The sequence below is a fragment of the Chenopodium album genome, chromosome 14 (assembly GCF_948465745.1).
Source record: "Chenopodium album chromosome 14, dcCheAlbu1.1, whole genome shotgun sequence".
Taxonomy (NCBI): Eukaryota; Viridiplantae; Streptophyta; class Magnoliopsida; order Caryophyllales; family Amaranthaceae; genus Chenopodium; species Chenopodium album.
This window is the reverse complement of record NC_137847.1, coordinates 51,141,253-51,165,776: the sequence shown is the minus strand read 5'-3', so window position 1 is coordinate 51,165,776 and position 24,524 is coordinate 51,141,253. Positions and strand designations below refer to the sequence as shown.

The following is a 24,524-nucleotide window of genomic DNA, read 5'->3' as shown; positions in this document are numbered from 1 at the left end:
GATGACGATGATGACAACAATGGTGGATCTCCTTCTCTCCCTGTAGGCGACGGGGACGATGACGACATAAATGGCGAAGGAGAAAAAGCAAGGTTATTCATGGCGAAAGAGAGAGAAAGTTTAATTCTCGGATTTTTCGAAAAATGCCCAAAAAATCGAATTGGGGCTTTCTTAAGTGATGTATAATTGTTAAAATTGTTTGTCCCATATGATTGTATGTTGAATTGTGAGCATTTTGATGACAAATGCATGTATTTTGGTTGAGAAATGAACAAGTTATGTTATACCTATTACCTTTAGTATGAGCTCTTCAATGGACGTTCAGCCATTGTTATACATATCATCAAACAAATTATACATATCCTGTATGATATCCTCTGTTGACTGGATGATATCCTCGATTGACTATATGATATTATGGTTGGATGATATCCTCTGTTGGCGGTGTGATATCATTTATGATTGTGTCTATGATATCCTTTATTGACTACGAAGTATATGATATCATTTATCATCCAGCCATGATATCATATATCCAATAGAGGATATCATCCAGTCAATAGAGAATATCATCTAGCCAGTAGAAATATCATCCAACCAATAAAGGATATCACATAGCCAATAAAGGATATCTTATAGCCAATAGAGAATATCACCCAGCCAATAGAGAATATCATCCAGCCAGTAGAAATATCATCAAACTAATAAAGGATATCACATACTCTGCAACCAATAAAGGATATCATATAGACAGTAGAGTATATCATCCAACCAACAAAGGATATAAAAAATCCGCATTTCATCAGTACAGACCGACTAAACATTTCGTCAGTCTGGACTTAACCCTTATATTCTTGAGCTTAAATAGGTAATAGTTACCGTGGATTCATGAGGGTGACATTCCTCCATGTATCATTTTAACTCATGTTACAATTCACAAATACCTAAGTCATTTCATTAAACACCTTATTAGCTTATCTTCCTCAAAGACTAGGGCTGAGCAAAACTACCCGAAAAACCGAAAACCCGAAAAATCGATCCGTAACCGTTCCGATAATTTGTTATCGAGTATGGTTATTGGGTATCATTTTAAAATTAACGTTTACCGATCCGATTCGATAAACATTTTTTTTGCTTTTTTTCCTTACTTAAATCCATTGTTTTAAAATCTAAACTCTTACTTTTACTTTTTATTTTTTGGAAACCAACTCTTACTTTTACTTTATAATTACCTTATAATATCAATAATTAGTAATATTATTAATAATTTGGTCAAAATCATATGATATTATTGTAAATTAGTGGTAAATTATATCATTATAACTACATAATTAAGTTTAATTATTATTATTGCATATCTTATTGGATACCCGATAACCGATCCGAAAATCAGGGTACCCGAATTCTGAGTACCCAAACTTATCGATTCGAGTTATGAATATTACTTTTAAAAATTTTGGTTATCGGGTACCCGAACCGTTAGTACTAACGGCACATATACCCATAAATTTCAGATTTTTTTATTTGGGTGGATGGGGATTAATATTTTAAGAGGGTAGTATATTCCCCTAAAAATGGGGGTAGTAATTTATTTCCCCTGACAACTACTCCTCTCTCTTCCACATCTCTCCTCTTTCTCTTCCATGTCCTACCACCACTCCACCAGCCCATCCTCAACCATCCGCCGGCACCCACTGCCAAGGCTTATCACCGTCGTTTCTTTTCGCCATCATCTTCACTGTACTCCATTTTTGTTTGAGCAAGGTAAGCTAAATTTAATTCATTTGAGCTCGAAATTGACCAATAATTTCAGATCGACAACCTTCACACTCAAATTTTACCATAAAAGAGTTGAATTATACCTTCATTAAGTATTTTTGATGAATTATTTCTTTGTTTCGCCTCTCCTTTTTTAGATCTGTTGTATTATTTTTGATAAGTAGGGCATTAATAGTAGTTTGCAAAAGGAATTGAATTTATAAGGTGGTTGATGTGGTGGTCCGTCCAATGTTGTAGCTCTATTTTATGAAGCGAATGAAAGTTTTGCTTTTACCCAGTAAAGATGCCAAACTCTTGAAAAAGTAATATCACCCCCTAACAAATCCCTCTGTACTTTTTGCTCCATTGTTTTTTACTACCTTAATTACTTCATGGAATCCAGGCGGGCCTCTCTAATCACTTGTGTTTTTCAATTCGACTTATTTACCCCTTTAATTTATTACCAACAAGTGTAATTTCTAGCGGTCGTGGGTCTAATGAAACTGAGAAATTAACTTGATTGAGTGTTAATTTCAATTTCTGCATCCCAATTTGAAGAAACTTTCTTTCTAGATTACCATTATAGCTCTGGTAAGTTCCAATTTTTTATTTATTTATTTATTTTTTCAAATTTGATTTTAGTCGTATTGTTGAGCTGATGAATTCATATTTATGAATTAATTATTGTTGGGAAATTCTTAAGAATTCTTAATTGGGTTGGTCTTTGAATTCTTGGGTTTGCATGGGTTGGGGTATTGGCTGCACTGGCTGATCGTTTTTGAATTTGACTACTGAAAGAAAGTTTACTAATTGTTGTTTTAATTGTATATAAAGTATTTGTTGTTAATTTGGGGGAGAGAATGTTAAATTGTAATGAGGATATTAATACTTTTGTTAGTTACGTAGTATTAATATTGATTGGCATTATACTTAGATTATTGCATATGTTCAGTTGATGGCTTATTCAATTTTATGAAAAAATTGTCATTTTAGGTATATGTCTCAAGTTGACCACTGATGTGAAATTGATATGAGCTGTGGGTTTTCGACATTGCTTTCGTTTTCTCGGTTGATGCCTGTCAGTATGACTCAGTTTGGTTGGCCAAGATGAGGTCTGTTGTATGCTTAGTATTGCTATTGCCTTTCTCAGGGTCTGTTCAATTTCAGTTCAGTTCAGCTCCAATCAGTTCAGTTTAGTTCAGCTCCTAATTTCCTTTTCTCATAAAATATTCATTTAAGCTCTATTTAGTTCAGTTCAGGTTAGTTCATTAAATGTGAACAAGCCCTTAGCCTATTCATTTCAATGCATCTTAAAAGGGGTTTGATATTTTGCGAAAATATGTTGGTTATGCTTGTTCGTCCTTTATCATTTGGAGAAATTTTGTTTAATGGCACACATTTATAGTAATGTATGTTTGCTATGCTTGCGATGTAAATCATTAGTGACTTTGTTTATTCAAGATTGACATTGAATACAAAAATATTGTGTAAAAAAAATGATCTTTCCATATAAGTTCAAGAATACAAGGGTTAAGTGTATGTTCTAGATTATAATGCCTTGCACGTTGGATTTCTTTGGTGCTAAGCAAACCTCACATCTTGAATTATTAATGACAGTATGGCTTTGTATTGAAAATGGCATATGTGATTTGAAGTTGCCATATATTTTTATAAAGCTTCTTACTTTAGGACATATAGGATTATTGTGCCCTTCATTGTGCTTTGAGCACTAAAACATCTTTTGGTTAATCTATCTTGCTGTGTGTAGTTGGTACGGGACAAGGAGAGAAATATAGAAGACTTGTTTGATACATATATTCTGATACGGAGTATAAGGACATGACTCATGAGTACATGACATTTGCTAATAGTGAGCAAAGAAGTGTTTTGTTCGTTTATATCAAATTAGCTGTCAAGGCCGTGCCGTTGTGGCTGGTATGTAGTTGTGATGCTGATTCCATTAGTAACTAAAGAAAACCAAAACCTAGAAGAGAGCAGATTTGTAGTATAGGGTTCAGTATAAATTTGTTAAGGATTTTTTCCAACTGCAGTTACAAATCTTGGAGAATCATATCAACCATAATTTGATATGCAATTTTCAGTTTAAGTTTATTTAAAAATAAGTGCTTTTAGGAATTCAAGACCCTAATGTTGTTCATAATAATCAATTTTGACTTGAATGTTCAAGTGTGATTCAAACATCCATATTTGTTAATTGTTATACATCCAACACACCCTTACTCAGAGTTAAAATTTGTGCTGATTGGGTTCTGTTCTTACAGATGCGTATACTTCAGTTAATAATACATATCTTTTGACAAAATAATCTGTTTTATTATTCTTGCTAAACAAAAAATTTCTGCTTAGATTATTTGGGTAATTCTCATATAATTGATGTAATAATTACTGCACTTGAAAGTTGAAACTTAATGCAGAGGCAGATCAGTTTAAATTGGTCATAAGTGTTGCCAATGAGGAAATCAATTGTAGGATGATTTATCACTTAGATTCATTGGCTGAAGGTAGATCGTCTCTCTCTCTCTCTCTCTCTAGTTGACCACGTCAGTTTTTCCACATAAACTCTCTTATTTGCATGTACTTTGTGGTTTTTTTTTTTCTATTGTATTGTACTTAAACAAGCATGTTAACAAGTGTCATATCTTCACCTCGCTGTGCATGTTAGCATGTTATCATATTATTGGAATCACTCAATCTAGTTGTTTAAGTGGTTATCTAGCTAGGAGACCAAATTCTCTGTAAATCTTATTAACATGAAATCATATTTGGTTATAGTTGTTGTTCAACATTGCATAGCTATAAGTTGTGGCGGCGCACATTATGATGTTACTAGATGGGACTTCAGGGTCGGAGTTCATGTATTTTGTGCAACAAATGGTAAGTATCTTGACATAAAATTGCTCATTGTATGTTACAGTTTATTAAAAGGGGTTAGTGAATTGAAATCACTTAGCTTAGCCATAACCGCTTTTGTCACTATCTTTTTCTCACTTCACTTATTAATGTATGTCAAACTAGATGACCTTAACTCCTTAAGCTATCTTCTACAGTTCTACTCATATCTTTATTCATTCTTGCTTTTCAATCATAAGTAGTATAATAAAAGAATAAAAGACGAAGCTGGGAGAATGAAAAATGAGGTAATAAGATATTTCATTTATTCACAGCTTTCGTACCATGTTGGCTGTCATTGCAAGAACAGGAGTCAATATTTTATCATCTAATTTTTTTATCGGGAAGTTGCTTTCATATTCTATTGAAGTGTCTCCTACTCCCTTTGTCCCATAATATAGTTCATGTTTTCCTATTTTGGAGTTCCAAAATGTTGTTCTTGTTTCTATTTTTGGATATTACGTAAAGACCATTATACCCTCACTTTTTTTTTTTTTTTTTTTAACTTTATTCATTGTACTTCCTAATTTACCCTTGAATTTTGCACATGCCTTGTACTTTTTCCCACTTTCTCTCTCTAACTTTTGTCTATGATTGTACTCTTCACTTTTATTAATGTACTTCATCCAGTTTCTCCTCCTATTTCTTAAATACCATGAAAAAACACAAACATGAACTATATTACGGGACGGAGGGAGTATCTCTTTTGCTCTTGTTGACAAGTTCAATTTATTGGATAAAGGAAATGGAAATGACAATTGCTAAATCTTGGGATAAGATTTAATTTTAACTAATGGGCTTGGTCACCGTGTAGTCAGTATTGAGCTCTTTTATAAAAGTTTATCACAGTTTTGTCCTTCGACTTCCTGTACATTATTTATCTTTTTGAGGTTTCAGCTATTGCTAAGCAATTAATGACTTGTTCGCTCACGGACTGGGTTGAAGGTTCCATGGAAGATTTTTAGGCAGATGAGCACTCAATATACAAAAATTATGATCACTTCTGTTATCAAGGTCAAGGTACTTTTTTTTATTTTTTTATTTATTCAAGAACTATATCTTATACTTCAGTTTATGGCCAAACATAAAGTTTCGCGTACATTGTTTGGGGATTTTTCTGTGAGTGAATGTAAATTTATTGCCAGTGATGAAATCAATGCTAGCATAATCTTTCGCATTGATCATGTCTTTGATTACTTCTGCTGATTGGCTGAAGGTAGATGATTGTTCTTTCTCTGTTTTATTTTTGGGTGATCATTTATCCATATGAGGCTTTTGTTTCTCCTGTTTGCAGGCACTTTGTTGTTTTAATGATTATATAATACCTAAACATGCATGCTGACAAGTGACATATCTTCATGTCAGAGACTCAGAGTGCATCATTAGCATATGTAATGATGACAAAATTTTCTATTCATCTGTTTAGTGTGAAACCATGACGAATATATATGTTGTTTTACACACAGCAGAAGTTGTGATGGTGCATCTCCATTGGATCTGAGTACATGATTATGTTACTAGATGGAGCTTTAGGTTTAGTGTTCTTCTATGTGGTGCAACAAAGGATCTATTTCGAAGAGGCTACTACTCCGTGAAGCTATGTATCTTGATACTGTACTACCACACTTAATTCATAAAGGTTTTTTATTTTGAAATCACTTGACTTAACCACACATGGCACTATCTTTTTCTCGCTTCATTTGTTAACGTATTTTAAACTAGGTGGTTTTAAGTTTTCTTCTAGTCATATTTACATCGGCATTCTCTTTTGTTTTTTTGTTGCTATAAAGAAATTGGATAACGATTCTACATTTTTCCTTCATATAATTTTATCATCTTTTTCCACCCCATAAGGTGTTTGTAAGATGAAAAAAATGGAAAAATAGAAGTAAATAAGTTATTTCATTCATTTACAACAGCTGTAGTTTCTCATATTCTCATGGCAGTTTCATGTTTGTTGCCATCACAAGAATCAGAGTCAAAGTTTTATTGTTTATTTTATTTGTCTTAAAGTTGCTATCATTCTTTAAGTCTTTTACCTATTGTTTTTCTTGTTGACGTGTTTAAAATTTTTGGATTAAAGAAAATGGAAGTGACGATTGGAAAAGTATTATTTTTCATTTTAATGTTGAAGTAGGTAGCTGATGAGTTTTATCACCATATGATCAATATTGAGATCTTTCTTAAGAGTTGAAATCTAATTCAATTTCTTAATCTTCTCCTTTTTCTTTTCTTTTTTTTTTTTTTTTTTTAAAGTGACTTTAAGCAATCTGGCTTTAGCTAAGCAATCTAGTTCTATTGATTAGATCGCTCATGGAGTTGATAGTTGATCGTATGTTCAATGGAAGATTCATATGGTAGATGAGCACTGAATATATGTACAAATATTTTGGTCGCTATGGTTATCAAGGTATGAAAATCTTTTTCTTCTTCTTTTTTTTTTTTTTTTAAGTTCTGAATTATTAACTTTAGAGTGCATTTGTTTAAAAATGTTAAAATATTTATTTAGGTGATGTGAAATCTATGCAATCTTAATTGTCTCTAATGTGAATTATTGCTCTTATTTTTTATTTTTTATATTTTTATATACTTTGTATGTCATTTATGTGGAAGCAGTCACCCAAAAATTTGTTGTTATTAGGTTTTGGACTCCATTTGTAGACCCTAGACAATGTATGAGTTTCTGCATCTCATTATCTGGCTTAGTTTGTACTTGCCTCTACATATTAGCCTATGAATAACACTGCTAAGTTCTGGTTTGAGGGGTGTAGCTGGTTTAGAGGTCTCAATACCTACCATTCAAGAGTTCCTTGGACAATCATATCACATCACATTACATGTATGTAGTGGACTCAAAGCTCAAATACTGATTATTCTTTTAAATTCCTTAGGTTGCTGACTAGGCGCTTTTAATTGTGAAAAGAAACGTGATAATTACCTTTTGAAGATGAACTATGTACCTCTTTTGATTGTCTTGAATCAGCTATTATTGTAGGGAGATATCATTGATCACACCTATAAGGTAAGCTATATATGAACAAATGGAAAGATATCAATGCTTTAATTTTTATTTATTTAGGCATTTATAATACAATCAATGGGATGCTTAGAATAATTTTATGATTTTTACCTATCAAATGTGATACCAATCCATCTCAGAATGATGTGGAGACTCTATCTTTAAGCTCTAGTTGATTATCCCTTTTCCAAGAGCCCTATATAAATGATACACTAGGTCTCATTATTATCCATCTCTTTATGTTTGCTTCTTTTAAAATTCTCCTCACTCCTATGCTTTTTTTTTTCATTGTTCTATAAAGTAGCAAGTTAGGATGGAATCCCAAAAGTATTTATGTCTTTGTTAACATGAAATGTCCTAGGAAGGAGAAGAAAAAGAAGAGATCTAAGTGGTGATACGTATCATATTGCATTTGCAATTCACCAAAATAGCCTACAAATTCATTGCCATTGAAAACCTAAGGAATCTTGTCCCAAATATATGGTTCACCTTGAACCATCCTTAAAATGGGTAAGATTATATTTACCTGGTGTAAACTCTTCAAGTGAATTTGTTCACCCAACCTAACAAAGTAAATCAACTCCACTCTCGTATCTAGTGGTACTTCGTAAGGATGGGTTTTTATTTTTTATTTGTCACCTTATGGCATGCCTATCTTATGGTATGCCTATCTTGTAAGGTGCTATTCTCATCAAATTTGTTTGCGCCATATTATCCGAAAGTTTAATTTCTACCATTTGTTAAAGATGTACCACAAGATGGAAATAAGGGTCACAGTTCTAGTCAACATGATGGGTTTAAGTCCAATTTAGTTTTATAATTGAGTTGTGCTAAAAGCCTCTCAGAAATTTTGTAAAACTTTTTATAATTAAATTATAAAATAAGATTCATGGGCCCATCTGGTTAAGTTTGGGCTGTTAATGTTTGGTTCAGATCAAGTTTGAGTTTTTCTAAGTAATTTCACTATTTCAGATTGGGTTATCGGATTGTTAAGGGATTGCAAGCTATGAATGGAATTGATCTCTTTCCTTGGTTTTCTTGTCATGTTTGCAAATTGAAATTCTACTTTGGCCATACGATTGGAATCGATATTTTTCCTTGGTATTGTCATGTTTGCAAATTGAAATTCTACTTTGGCCATGGCACTCATTTGTTAAAGATTGTAGCTTATTTACTAGCACGAGAGGATGTGTTGGTTCATTGGTATACGAAGTCATAAATATTATTTGGTTCTTATTCTTTTGAAGTTGCTTTTAGAGTGAAGATTAGGTTTTGAAGTTTTACAATATTGACCTTTATGACTATACAAATAAATTATGTACTCTCTCGTTATTTGTTACATTTCAAGGTATATATATGATGCTCAGATTAGAAAACATGGATGCAAATTTCGTTATTACATTATTGATTTTTTTTTTCTTTTCTTATTGAAATATTTATAATAGTTGAATAACGAAAATTGTTTTGATTGTTTGAAAACCGCTATTAAAGTCTGGATCAAAATTTTAAAAGGGTTATACATAAGCTTAAAATATAATGTACTCCGCAGGATTTTTCTGGACTGAATAATTGAGACTTGAGAGAAGAGGAAGAGAGAGATAGAAAAAGTGAGAGAGTTCAGGAAGAGTAAATATGTGAAAGATGATTTTGAAGAGATTTTTTTTTAGATAACTATTTGAGCTGAGGTAGCAGCAAGTCTCAAGTTGGGTTGGATTCGGGCATGTTGTTTATTTATCAAAGCAACGTCTAAGTGGTTAATCCCTTGATGGGCCAACTTATATTATGTTAGGAATTAGGACTATCTATGCTTTTGAAAGTTGACAATATAACTAAACATGAACCATTTGGGTTTAATTGTTAAAGGTTAAAAGAACCACATTGATTCACATGTATATAATATGCAATTATGCATTCACTAATGAAATTATATATTCCAAGGTCAGGATTTTCATTTTCAAAGCTATTCTAAACATCCATTGAATCGTTTCATCTTTCAGAAACTTGATTAGGTACTTGGTTTGGGCCGTTCAAGTTGTTAATGGGTGTTTTGATCTACTATAAGTATTATAGAGCCACTTCATTGGTTAGTGTTTTTTTTCAAGTGCAGCACCTTCATAATAGGCCTTATGTGCAATGATCCTAACAATGAAAATCATGAAAACTTGTGCTTGCTTGATTCCTTAATTCATGCATGCACGTAGTTTGTTTGTGTTGTGATTGATGAATCATTAACAGTTAGGATTGATTTTCTTGGCACATATGGATTTCATATTGAACTTACTATGTATAATTATCTACATGGATGGGTATTCCAATTTGGAAAGGATTTCCTTGTGTTGAATGAGGTTACGTCATGTTTGATTGTTTGCTTAGTTAATGAGTGCACTTAGTCATTATTAGCTGTGATAATATTCGGATCGATGTCGGTATGACTAGATTTTAGGTTGTTTGCTAGATTTCCTTAATTGAATATATTATTGCTTTACATGGATGGACTATCAGTCGGCGCATAGTGAGTTGGATAATTCTAGCTTCTGTTTTGAGGCATTTCTAGTTTTCCTAAGTTGCCATGTTGGACTTTGGAAGGCTTAAGGAGAGGTAAATTCTCCAGTATGTGTCTGTCTTGTTATTTTGTGGCTGTGTGACTAAAAACATAGAAGTGATTAAATCATTCAACGTAACTCTCATCGTGCATCTTTATAGGATAGAGATGTTTTCCTGCTTTCTTGAAAGCATTTCTAAATTTTGCAATATTGTAGGACACTTTTTGCATGAACATCATTCTCTGTGGCTTAAATTCCTTTCTTAGTGCCTCATTTATGATATAGGAAGTAGTTATTGGATAAATTAACTGATGGACTGTGGACCAGTAAACTGTAAACTAAGATGATGACTCTTGGGAATTATTTAGGCAAGAGTCTTTTTGAGGATGACTACTTAGGAATTATTTAGGCAAGAGTCTTTATGAGGATGACTACTTAAGAATTATTTCTTCCAAGATTTAACCTCAATCTATAATTAATTTTTTTGTGAAGAGGTGATTTTACTCTTTGTTCTGTTTTTTGTATGTGTATTGATGAGCACAGCGTTAGAACTTTGTTATTAGTGTTAGAGGCTTAGAGCTGTTATAAGAAGTTTCTTATGAATAATGAAAGTTATGTTTGCTTGAATTGGCTGCTCGAGTCTAGATTCTCTAGATCACCCTTCTCCACTGAGATTTTTTAAAATGAGAAGCTAATTGGTTTAAGAGATAAATAAAATGGAAAATTGGAACCATGTTGCAAGTGCTGTGCTGCAGAAGTTCTCTTCATGAAAGTTGGTTTTTGAGATGAAGGCAAGGTATCAGAAATGTTGCCACTATGTCTATTGAAGGTTATGAACCATAGTCTTGGCTGTAAGACGTATACTTGCTTTGAATTGAATGCTTATCATTCTCATATGCCATTGCAATCATTATTTCTTTTTTCTTTTTCTTTTTTTTTGAAAACATTTCTTTTTTCTTTTTTTTATATATCTTTCTGGTAGTAAGATTCAATATAAAGGGTTTACAAAAGTTGCCATATAGGATTAATTCTTCAACGAAGTTTATGAATAGTAATGGAAGTGTTGCTCAAATTTATAATGGCTTGGAAATTTTCTAAACAAATACTCTGTATGATCTTGTTGATACATTTGCTTGGGATTTTACAGAATAAGTCTTTTTAAAGTCAAAGATGTGCAAACTATATGAAAGTGGCTAGTGTTTCTCAAGTTCCAACTGGCAACGGTATTGTAATTGCAGCACTAAGCAGTTTGTTTAATTATATCCTTGAAGTAATTCTAAATATTATGCTGGATTCTACTCCAAAGCACTGAATTATAAATTTACTGTGCAGCCTATAGATGTTAGCGTTGTGGTGAAAGTCACCTGACCACTCTTGGTTGTTGTGCCTACTGCAGACTGCCCATTAATGGTATCAAACAATAAATCGGTGAGATCTGTGCTCTCCATACACTCATGTTATATATATTTCTTAAATACAATTATATTACTTCCGAGAAATGATCTTAGTGATGTACTGATGTGTTTAAGATATTTTCTTGCATATTCAGGTTGTCTCAAAGTGTATATCATCTTCTGCATGTTTGTGGTGTATCTGTGTGTGCAGATGTTTGCAGTTTCTCTATGTATGATCATTTATGGTATGTGGCGTGATTGTTAAGGTTCATTTACAACACATTAGATTGTCAATAGAAGGAACGAAAGAACCAAACTTGTCTATCTATCCTATCAAAAAAATCTTGCAATCAGATATGCTTCTGAAATCTTCTACCTTCACCATTGTGTTCAAAAATTCGATTTCTAGGAGAAATGAAAATGACAATTGCTAGCTCAAATGTTCCTGCAACGAATGCCGTGGGTAGCAAGCACAACAAGGATTGGATCACTTACGAGCGCAGAAGGAAGAAGGGGCAGCAGCAGCAAGGCCCAGCAGGGGAGCCACCAAATCAAGCTAATGATTGCTGGCAGAGCCCTCTCTAAGAATGACAGCTGCAACTAATTTTGTCATCTTGCTTTTTTGGCAGATTGTGTACATATAAGTAAAGGGGGAGTGGGAGTGTGCTAGGTAGCTGGTAATTAGTAATCTTTAGAGAATAGAGCATTGTGCCCTAAAGGTACTATAGGAGAGTCGTGGCCTCAAGCCACCTTGTTTGCAAGATTCAAGCTTTAATCAATGAAATAGCTGCCAACTACCCTAAAAATATCATCTTTATTGCTTATTAGTTTCAATATTACAGTAGAGTACAAGTAAAGCGTTACAAGTGGTATCACAGCAGGCGGTCTGCGACCTCCGGCTCCGGCAACCACCTTCTTCCCGTATTAAAAAAAAAAAAAAAAAAAAATCAAAAATGGTTACTTCTGCGACTCAGAGATGCGAGGCTTTGGAAGACCAAATGGCGGAGGTTTGAACCCAGCTAGAGACAATAGAGATAGCAATGAAGACTCAAGAAGAGACCCTCAAGAAGTCGATGGAGGAGGCGGTTCAACGGCTCGATAATCGATTCGAGTTGTTCCGACAACAGCAAGAAGCTCAGATGACGGTGAATACCACCACTCAAGCTCAGTTCTTCGAGGAGCTGCGAACCTTGGTGAGTCAAAGAAATCATGAACAAGGGCAAGGTACAAACTTTACGGTGCGCAACTGGGGTGAGGTGCACGGCGGCGGCGACAATCGGTGGAAGCCACGGAAATTAGACATGCCGCTCTTTGAAGGCGTCGACCCTGACGGATGGATACTTAAGGGCGAGAAATATTACCAACACTACACCCTCACGGAGGAGCAGAAGTTACAAGCCGCCGTCTCCGCCTTAGAGGGTGATGCCCTGAGGTGGTTCCAATGGGAAAATCGCAGGCGACCTATTCCGAACTGGGATAGCCTGAAGGCGAGGGTTTTGCGGCAGTTCCGTCCGACTCACGCCGGAAGCCTCCATGAACAGTGGTTGGCTGCAAGCCAAGAAACCACCGTGTTCGATTATCGTAAGCGGTTTATTGAACTCTCTACTCCGTTGGAAGATATACCTGAGACTATAATGATGGGCCATTTTATAAATGGGCTCAAGGATGATATTAAGGTCGATGTTAGACTAATGAACCCTTTCAACCTAGAACAGGCCATGGAGATTGCGGGTCGGGTTGAAGAAAGGAATCGGGTCGGCGGGCAAAGGAAGGCACCCAATTATTTCGGTTCGGGTAAAGCAATAGCAAGTGGATCTGGATCATCTGGATCCAAAATCGCATCTGGGTCGGGTCTCATTAGCACATATGGCACCTCAATTCAGCAGGCTTCGTCATTCAAGGGATGGCCCAGGGCCCCCTCTAAATCCCAAGCCTCAGTAAACTTCCCGAAGACCTCCAGCACCGTCTCAGGCCGATCTAACGAACCGCGGCGGTTGACTGACGCGGAACACCAGGAAAGGAAGGCGAAAGGTCTGTGCTTTCGTTGCGATGAGCGCTGGAGTGTCGGACACCGGTGTAAGAATAGGGAGATGAGTGTTTTGTTGCTCGGGGGAGGAGGCGACGAAGGCGCCGGACCTTCTAAACCGCCGGAAACCGACTCCAGCAACGATGAACTGGCGCCAGGGGCGTCTCTGTGTTCTGTGGTAGGGCTCTCTACGCCGCGAACCATGAAACTCGAAGGCAGGGTGGGGCCAACTCCGGTGATAATATTGGTGGATCCGGGGGCCACCCATAACTTTATTTCCGATGACTTGGTGGCGGAAGCAGGAGTGCCGGTGGAGGGCGACAGGGAGTTTAGTGTGTCTCTGGGAAACGGAGACATTATTGTGGGAAAGGGGAGATGTAAGGGAGTGAGGGTTGTTCTCAAAGAGGGGTTCGTGGTGGTGGATAACTTCCTTCCGCTCCGATTAGGCAACGCCGACTTGATCTTAGGGATCGAGTGGTTGGAGAAACTAGGACCGGTGGTTCATAATTGGAAGACCCACCTTATGAGTTTTCTGATGGGAGAAGAGAAGGTCACTTTGAGGGGCAACCCAGCCTGGAACGCACCAAGATCACTCTCAAGGCGATGCTCCACACCTTGTGCCACGAGGGTGGAGGGCTGTGGTTGGAAATAAACCGAGTGGAGACGGTGGAAAAGGGAGCAGGGGGAGAAACCACCGTGCCTGAGTGGTTAACTAGCATCCTAGAGCAGTTTCATGGGGTCTTTTCACCTCCCAAAGGACTTCCACCAAAAAAGGGGCACGAACATGCTATTATATTAAGGGAGGGGAGCAACCCAGTGAGCGTAAGGCCATACCGTTACCCACAGTTCCCAGAAGGATGAAATTGAGAGATTGATTAAGGAGATGCTTGAGGCGGGTATCATTAAGCCGTCGGTCAGCCCATTTTCTAGCCCGGTTTTGTTGGTCAAGAAGAAGGACGGGTCTTGGAGGTTCTGTGTGGACTATCGGGCTTTAAATCGGGAAACAATCCCCGATAAATATCCCATTCCAATCATCGACAAATTACTCGACGAACTCCATGGGGCAGCAATTTTCTCTAAACTCGACCTCAAGTCGGGGTATCATCAGATTTTGGTACGAGAAGAGGACACGCACAAAACGGCCTTTCGTACCCACGAAGGCCATTACGAATTTTTGGTCATGCCATTTGGCCTCACGAATGCACCGGCCACCTTCCAAGCCCTCATGAATGAGGTGTTCCGACCGTTTTTGAGAAAGTTTGTGCTCGTGTTTTTCGATGACATCCTCATCTATAGCCCCGATAGAGAGAGCCACTTGGAACACATGAGAGTAGTGCTGTCCAAATTGCAAGAGCATTGCTTGGTGGCTAATTTCAAGAAATGCGAATTCGGTCAGTCAAGGGTGGCATACTTGGGGCATGTGGTGTCGCAAGAGGGGGTGGCAATTGATTCGGAGAAGGTGAAGGCCATGGTTGACTGGCCAATTCCGCAAAACTTGAAGGAGTTGCGCGGTTTTTGGGATTGACCGGCTATTACCGGAAGTTTATTAAGGGATACGCCCAAATCGCAAGGCCATTAACAGAGCAGCTACGAAAGGACAATTTTGGGTGGACATCGGAGGCTACGGCAGCCTTTGAGCGGCTGAAGGGAGCCATGACTTCAGCCCCTGTTCTGGCGATGCCAAATTTCAGCAAAAAATTTGTAATTGAAGCAGACGCTTCGGGCTTTTTGCTGGGGGCTGTCTTGATGCAAGAATCGAGGCCTATAGCTTTCTTTAGCAAATTACTAGGCCCAAGGTCACAAGCAAAGGCCATATATGAGAAGGAATTAATGGCAATTTGCTTGGCCGTGGTTAAGTGGCGACATTATTTACTAGGGCGTCACTTCGTGGTAAGAACAGACCAACAGAGTTTAAAGTATGTGATGGAGCAAAGGGAAGTGAATGGAGAGTACCAAAAATGGGTCCGGAAGTTATTGGGCTTCGATTTCGAGATCCAATTCAAGCCCGGTGCAAGCAATAGAGTGGCGGATGCTCTGTCCCGTAGAGGTGGGAGTGCTGGAGAGTTGGCAGCTATGGTTTCAGTTTCAAGGATTGATTGGGATGGGCTAGAGAAGGAGGTGAGAGCTGATAAAGACCTCGGCAAAATTATGGCAGACTTGGCAGCAGGGCAGGGGGTTCGTGAGGGATTCACACTCGAGGACAGCAAGCTACTCTTTAAGGGAAGAGTAGTAATCCCAAGGGAGTCACCATTAGTTTCCAAGCTTTTGTTCGAATACCATGATAGTCCGGTGGGGGGACACCAAGGTGAAACAAAAACTTACCTAAGGTTGGCTGCCGAATGGTATTGGTTTGGGATGCGTAAAGCTGTGGGATCGCATGTCAAGCAATGTGCTACTTGCCAACAAGCCAAACACTCTCAATTGCAACCGGCGGGGTTATTACAACCCTTACCTATTCCCGAGAGTATTTGGGAGGACATCTCAATGGACTTTGTCGAAGGGCTGCCCAATTCTAAGGGGGTAGACTCGGTGTTAGTAGTAGTTGATAGGCTGTCCAAATATGCGCACTTCATTGGGTTGAAACACCCCTATAGTGCCTTAACCATTGCGGAGGTGTTCACTAAGGAAGTTGTAAGGCTACATGGGATGCCAAACTCAATTGTGTCGGATAGGGATCGAATCTTTATGAGTGTGTTTTGGAAAGAGTTATTTAGGTTGCAAGGAACGGACCTCAAGAGAAGCACCGCATACCACCCTCAAACCGACGGCCAAACCGAGGTTGTCAACAAGACCTTGGAAACATACCTCCGTTGCTTTGTTAATGGTAAGCCTAAATCTTGGAGTAAGTGGCTGCATTGGGCGGAATATGCCTACAACACAGCTTATCATGCCTCTACTGGATTTACACCATTTCGGGTAGTGTATGGGAAGGATCCACCTAGATTAATCAAGGTTGGAAAGGGACAAACGCCTGTGGATAGGTTGGAAGAGTGGCTGCAGGAAAGAGATTGGGTTTTGGATGACTTGCACATGAATTTGGTTCGGGCACAACAAAGGATGAAAAACAATGCAGATTTGCGGAGGAGGGAGGAGGAATTTCAAGTAGGGGACTTTGTCTACCTGAAATTGCAACCTTATCGGCAAAAATCCTTAGCAAGGAGACCAAATGAAAAGTTAGCCCCTCGTTTCTATGGTCCCTTCAAGGTGCTCCAACGCATTGGTCAAGTGGCTTACAAGCTGGAGCTGCCAGCAACTTGCAAGATCCACCCCGTGTTCCATATTTCTCAGCTCAAACGCGCAGTAGGAGCTCAACCTGTAAACCCCACCATACCCACCCAACTGACTGAAGAGCTGGAACTCAGGGCAGAACCTGAGAGTGTGCTGGATCTAAGGGCTGCTGAGAACAACCCAGATGCCTTGGAAGTCTTAATTAAGTGGCAAGGACTGCCCCTAATTGAGGCAACTTGGGAAGTGGCTGCCATCATACAAGAGCGATTTCCATCTTTTCACCTTGAGGACAAGGTGACTCTTGTAGGGGGGGGGGGGGGGGGGGGAGATGCAACGAATGCCGTGGGTAGCAAGCACAACAAGGATTGGATCACTTATGAGCGCAGAAGGAAGAAGGGGCAGCAGCAGCAAGGCCCAGCAGGGGAGCCACCAAATCAAGCTAATGATTGCTGGCAGAGCCCTCTCTAAGAATGACAGCTGCAACTAATTTTGTCATCTTGCTTTTTTGGCAGATTGTGTACATATAAGTAAAGGGGGAGTGGGAGTGTGCTAGGTAGCTGGTAATTAGTAATCTTTAGAGAATAGAGCATTGTGCCCTAAAGGTACTATAGGAGAGTCGTGGCCTCAAGCCACCTTGTTTGCAAGATTCAAGCTTTAATCAATGAAATAGCTGCCAACTACCCTAAAAATATCATCTTTATTGCTTATTAGTTTCAATATTACAGTAGAGTACAAGTAAAGCGTTACAGTTCCTCGGGGGGTTTATTTTTCTGCCTTATTGTTGAAGTAGCTAACTGATGGATATTTAGAATAACACTACTCTTATCAGTGATGAGGTCTCATTAGGGTTAAAAATTTTATTTGTTTGGTTATCCCCTTCATGGTGGTTCTTTCACAGCTCTTGCTTCATGATTTTTTATTTTTTATTTTATATAAATTTAGCGATGTATTCTGATTGCCTATGGTTTTGCTGCTGTAGTATCACTGACTCCATGGAAAACTATCCGGTGAATGCACTGCAAGTTAAAGTCTTCATCTGTTTTGCTGTGAATATTCATAAACTACTAGCACCTGGGCTATCAAGGTATATCTAATTACAAAGTTACGAAAATTTGAGATTAAACGCATTTGTTAATATAATATTTCATCTCATTTTAGCTATTTGTCATTTAGCCACACAACTATATATATATATATTTTTTTTCCAAATTACTGTACTGATTTACTCTCAGGAAATAGTAATGCATGAATTTGTTTAAAATAGTGTGTGCAATTCATAATTTTTAAAAAGCCTGCAACAAAACGTCTGAAAATTTTTCTAAGGCAGACTTTAATAAGGTTAAATTTCTTCAACATGTGGAGTAATTATGTACACATATAGTTGCCTATAATTTGAACTTGACGCTGCTGTATTTTTGAACCTTTAGGCTCCATTAGACATCATTGCAACATCATATAGTGAGCTCAAGTCCTGAAACACAGAGAAGCCTATTTCAAGTCTTATAATATTGTCTGAACAGTAACTACAATGTTATGATATAGCGAGCCAACAATATAATAGTTCATTCTGTTCAACCGCATATATAGGCCCTGTTTGACAATTCTTTTATCTGTTAGCTGCTTTGAGTTAGCTGTTTGCATTAACAATTTTGACTAATTGATTGTAATTAGCAGATTAGCTACATGTGTCAAAGTGTTTGGTAACCAGCTGTTAATTTTTGACTGTAAAACTAAAAGCTCTTTCAAAAAGCTCCTTATATCAGCTATTTGAAAAAGAAATTTTTGGACCCAAAAAGCTATTTCAAACTGCTTCTAACCAAACACCCCAAAGAGCTTTTTGAAATGGTCAAACAACACTTTTTGCACCAAAAAGCTCCTAACCAAACACCCCCATAATCTCCATTATAATCCTATGTAAAATTACTGAATAAACAAAATCCCCTAGTACATTTTAATGCTAGAGAACATGTGGCAATTATCTTCAGAAGATGAATATCTCTTTTGATTTTCAAGATATGAATTAAAAGATGAATATCTCTTTTGATTTTGAAGATATGAATTAAGGATCAATTTCATTGAATCAAGCATTTTTGGTAGGTAATATTATTGTTTCACATTGGCATTATCTGTAACCCTATCATTCACACCTCAAATGCTTAAAGCAAATTTGTCATAGATGGTAACATATCAATGGTTTGACCAACCTTTTTATTAATATTATTGTATATGTTATTTGTATTATTTTAATTTCTTAATAAGGCACCTAAAAATTATTTCTCTTCAAATTGAAGTATAATTAAAAATGCCACCTCAAGCTGAAGTGGCAATGCTATCTTTTAGTATTGCATTTTGACGTCCTAATCCTCCAAACCCTAGTGTTAACACCCCTATATAAATGACATACTTGGTCTCATAACTCTCATTCTCATCACACAATTCTTGGTTATTATTTATCATAAATAACCTCTCTCAATTTCTCCATTTTTCTCTACAAAGTAGCAAGTTAGCATGGAGATCCAAAAGGATCAAATAGCTTTGACACTTGCTACCATGAAATTTCCAAGGAAGAAGAAAAAGAGGAAATCTATGCACCAACATATATTATATTGCGTCTGCAATTCACCAAAATATTAATTTATTGAGCTGGAGGTATACCATCCAAATTCTCAAGTATCTTCAATATAAATTTATTACTTTTTGTGTATTTTGACGTGTGTTCATGCTTTTTTTACTTGATACGGAGTAATATATATGAATGCCTGCATTTATTGTTCGTCAAAAAAAAAAAAAAAATTGCATGTATTTATTGTGTCTTTGTTTGGTGTTTGGTTATCTTCTTATAGAAGAGTTTTTCTTGTGATTTTCAGCCATAACTATTTAACCTAGAATAAGATCGATATAATTTATCTGCAATTCTGTAATTTGCGTGTGTGTGTGATTTGCAGTATGCCCATGTAATGGGATGCCCACAAAAGCTATGACTTGCACTGATGAGATGGAGAACTACTATTTGATGTGCGGGGACCTGATCACAGCCGCAGGAAGGGTAAGCATCTCCTAGGCCAGCAGGAAAGCAGTCAGTGAAGCAGATTCTGTGGCCAGGTGAGCCAAGTTGGTTCCACCTCAAACTGATTCTGTGGCCAAGTGAGCCTTGTTGGCTCTACCTCAAACTGATTTTGTGGCCAGGTAGGTCAGCCATGTTGGTTCCACCTCAAACTGATTCCGTGGCCAGGTGAGCCAAGTTGGTTCCACCTTAAACTGATTCTGTGGCCTAGTGAGCCATGTTGGCTCCACCTCAAACTGATTCTGTGACCAGGTCAGCCATGTTGGTTCCTTCTTAAACTGATTCTATGGCCTAGTGAGCCAAGTTGGCTCCACCTCAAACTGATTCTGTGGCCAGGTCAGCCATGTTGGTTCCACCTTAAACTGGTTCTGTGGCCAGGTTGGTCAGCCATATTGGTTCCACCTCAAACTGATTCTGTATCCCGGTGAGCCCACCTTAAACTGATTTTGTGGCCAGGTCAGTCATGTAGGTTCCACCTCAAACTACTTGCTCATTAAGAAGTCGGGTCTCTATCCTGGAGCATTTTATAATTATGGTACATCCACATGGCTAATGTGGGTGGTGGGCTGGTGGCATAATTGGCATATAATCACATAAGTTACCACTGCTGCTTAAAAAGCTCTCTTTACAGTGGAGGCGGCTCCGTTTATTTTTGTGGAAGACATTTTCCGTACATGTCTCCATTTTCATAGGATAATATTCCGTAGAAAAATAATCATATGATAGCATACTCAACATAAGTTATCACTGCTACTTAAAAAAAATTCTCTTAACGGTGGAAACGACTCCATTTGTAATTTTCCTAAAAAAATATTCTCCTACAGATCTCCCATAGCATCAGCTTCTGAACAGCAGCAAAACTGATGCTATGGCGCTTCTGTGTTACCTGCAATTCAACATATCATTGTGTGAAAATATGTTAAGGCGAGATCATATACTTGTAAATTTGTAGTGGACGTGATATTTACCCTTTTGATTTGAATGTGTACACAGCAGATTGTCCTCGGCGCATTTGCTTCTGAAGAGCTAGCCTGAGAAAGCAAATTTGTTGCATAGATAGATACAATTAATAGACCAATTGTCTCAATAATTCACTGTTATAATATATTCTTCAGCATTTATTTTTTATTTTGTTGTTTATAGCCAAAAGAATCACCGTCCACAACAGATTGGCAATTGCACTTCTGATTTGCATTCTAAAATGTACATACACACCTCGATCAGATTATGCAAGGAAAGACCAGCGATTCGAAAATTTTGAGCAGACTCCTCACTTCAATTTGACCATCTGCTCATCCAAGTTACTGTTTCATTGCATTTTGTCTACATGAGTTAGAGATGAGCAATGGGCCATGTGGACTAATACTCTTTAAGGCCTAAAGGCCCAATTCAGGTTTCAAAAGACGTTCGTACCCCTAATTTGGTCCAACTTGTGCAAAATTTCTCAGCCCAAAATTATTAGGGCCTAGGCCATGAGAATTGGTGGGTTAGACTGAATTCCAACCCAATAAATGGGCCTTAATAAGGTCTGGATATGGGAATTAGGTGAAGGACGAAATCAAAAGTGTGAGCAAACTCAGCTTTTTTACAGGGTTCTACACTTATACTCACTCTTCAATCTCACAAGTAACAATATGTGATACTTCCTCCGTCCCTTAACTACGTGTCTATTTCTCTTTATTATGTGAGTAATAAATATTAGAAATATGCACGTAATTAAGGGACGAAGGGAATACTATTATGTTTTTCCTTTATTATTTGATGCAAAAGGTACAAATAATAATGAAACAACTAATTGTGGCATGGTCGCTCCTATGATATCCTTAATGCCAATGCATTATGAAGTAAATCATGTTTTTTATCTAGTAAAATTGTGTTAGATCCTACAATGTAACAATTTTTATTTTTATTTTATTTTTATTTTTCATTCTATAGGTAACAACTCATAAATATGTTACATCAAAATAGTATACGAGTAGGTTTTTATACCTTAATCTAATGTCTTTATTGCTATTCTTTCACCAAATACACAAGTTTTGTTTTTCTTCTTTATTGGTTGACTTCTTGAAACATTAAATAATTCTATCTTTCTTGGCTTGATTCAACATATCAACTCTAAAAATTAAGAAATTTAATTTGTCATTTTATGAAGGTATGAGATCATGCTACAATGGAACTACAAGGTTAGGTAGTATAAATATCTCAAGTTATGTTGAGAAAACTTTACATTTGTGTAGATAAATAATTCAATGGCCATGAAATGATGGAATTTATTAATTAATTTCTAGCTAATTAATTAAAGGCCTACAAAATTATACAAGTATATTTTATATATATGAAAATATAGAATATGATAACGGATCAATCTTACATCTACAATTTTACAAAGAAAAAAAGCAGGCTAAAGGCATAATTATTATCTTTGGATTACAAAGTAAGCAAACAAATCTCAATTGTCCTTATCTCTATGTTTTTTTGGCCTCGCTTCCAAATTAGCAATTAAACATGATTTTTCATATATTTAGGGATGTGCCAAGGATATGTCATTGCAGGTAGAAGACTCTAGGAGCAATACCCTACCCATTGTTCAATACTTATCTATTTATTGTAATTCTAGTCGTAAAAACATTATAGTATTCACAAATTTTTGTATGTGGCTGGCCACCCTACATAACGGGCCCAAAGTTTCGAAGCCCAAAATATAACGGACTTTTATGTAAAAAATAACGGACCCATTTGGTACCCCGTTATTTTTTTTAAAACCGTTTTATTTGAAATTGTGTTTTTGTATCTCTTTTCCCAAAACCGCCATTATTATAGAGTTGTCTCTTCATTCAACCGCCATTATCACAGTTTTTTTTTTCTATTTTCTCTCTCATCTTGCAATTTTCTCTCTCATTTCTCTCTCTAAATTATTTACTCTCTTTATTGCTTTGCCTTCGTTCTGAATTTAACTTGTTTTTTGTGTCATCTAAGTTTAATTTTCTGATTCAAAATGGTTAAATTCAAGATTATCAATCGCAAAGGAAAGAAAGGATCGTCTTCTTGTACAAATGTTGTTGAAACAGGTATTTTTAAAATTTTAATTTGTATTTCTTTGATAATTTTGCACATTGTTGTTGTTTTTCGAGTGTTTAGATCAAAGATTATTTGTATTTTGTTTTGATTTTGTGTTATTGTTGTTTTTTATTGTTATTCGACTTAGATTTAAAGTATTTTACCTATATTTTGTTGTTTAATTCATTTAATTTTGTTTTTGTTTTTAAATTTTTGTGTGTTTTTTTGTTAGGGTTACGTGTTTGATGTTAGGTTTTTTACTTTTAATTTTGCGATTATTCTGTTTTCAATCTATTTTATTGTTTTAAATGCTTAATTTGTATTTCTTGAATTGTATTATATCTTGATTTTAGTTGTAGGATATGCTTAACTTTGTTGAGTTTTTTTAATTTTTTTTTTAGGGTTACTGTTATTTTTATTAGTCATTATTTCTATGGTTACTTGCATTGCTATCTTATATTGTGTTACTTTAATTGTTTTTTTGTATTTAAATTTTGTGTTTTGTATTTGGTTAGTTGTATAGGATTAGTTGTATTTTTTGTAAACTAGTGTTACTTGTATTAGTAATTCCTTATTGAAGGATGTAAATGTTATGGTTACTTCTATTGAGTTACTTGTATTTAGTTATTTGTATTGAGTTACTTGTTTTGATGAATTTTACACTGAGTATTATACTCTTACTTGATTACTTGTATTGAGTTACATGTATTGAGTTACTTGTATTTAGTTACTTGTATTGAGTTGCTCGTTTTGAATTACTTGTATTGGGTTACTTGTATTTATTTTAAAACTATGGTTACTTGTATTTGTTGTAATCTATTGTTACTTGTATTATTAATGGTTACTTGTATTTGTTATACATAGAGTTACTTGTATTGATTGTACTTGTAATTAATATATAATGTCTTAGTTTGACTTATTATAGTGTGTATCACTAACTCAAACAAGTATTCTAATTTATTTTGAATTTGTTTATTGAACAGAAAAACATAATGCTATAGGTGATATTGAACAAGAGAAGGAATTGAATGCTGAGGATGTTAATGCCAATTCTGACAATTTAAATGTTGAGGATGTTAACTTAGAAAAAGATAATGCAAATGCTGGTGTGAATGCAGAGCATAGTGTGAATGTTGAGGATGATGTAAATGCAGAGGGTTTGAAATCTGATAAAGTGAATACAAAGGATATGAAAGCTGATGAAGTTGATAATACTCCAGTAGAGGATGTTAAACCTGATCTTAAACCTGCCATTGCTAAAAGAGGACGCAAAGGTCGAAGAGCTGCTGCAACTGCTACTCAAGATAGTCAAGTGGTCGAAGTTGTAAAACTTGAAGAGGGATATGAAACATTATCCTGATTAATACATTTATTCTGTTTTATAGCTTTTATATGTTGTTTCTGTAATATGGTTTAGTTTTGGTTACTTGTTTTATTATTATGGGTTACTTGTTTATTGATTATTGGTTACTTGTTTGTTGATTATAGTTTACTTTTATGGATTGTTTGGAAGTGAAATAGAGTT

At 36.2% G+C, this 24,524-nt stretch overlaps 1 protein-coding gene across 30 annotated transcripts; it reads left to right on the top strand.

The window, feature by feature from the left end:
* Positions 1-1,558: 1,558 nt before the first annotated feature.
* On the top strand, positions 1,559-21,070 carry LOC145577470 (uncharacterized). Of its 30 annotated transcripts, none has more exons than XM_081634935.1 (8): positions 1,780-2,349; positions 2,752-2,870; positions 4,552-4,653; positions 5,614-6,307; positions 6,975-7,078; positions 11,378-11,453; positions 11,563-11,658; positions 11,780-14,609. In XM_081634935.1, exon 8 carries the CDS (start codon positions 12,665-12,667, stop codon positions 14,300-14,302), a length of 1,638 nt encoding a protein of 545 aa, XP_081491061.1. In that variant the 5' UTR covers positions 1,780-2,349; positions 2,752-2,870; positions 4,552-4,653; positions 5,614-6,307; positions 6,975-7,078; positions 11,378-11,453; positions 11,563-11,658; positions 11,780-12,664; the 3' UTR covers positions 14,303-14,609. The 30 variants fall into 30 exon arrangements, 27 of the variants coding, with proteins under 27 accessions (XP_081491054.1, XP_081491056.1, XP_081491046.1 ...); XM_081634924.1 differs by having other exon boundaries at positions 5,566-6,307; XM_081634933.1 differs by having other exon boundaries at positions 5,559-6,307.
* Positions 21,071-24,524: the final 3,454 nt, after the last annotated feature.

Bases quoted from the DNA above. Each gene is read 5' to 3' on its own strand.
- LOC145577470 (XM_081634928.1), top strand. From the start codon at position 12,665: ATGAAGACTCAAGAAGAGACCCTCAAGAAGTCGATGGAGGAGGCGGTT.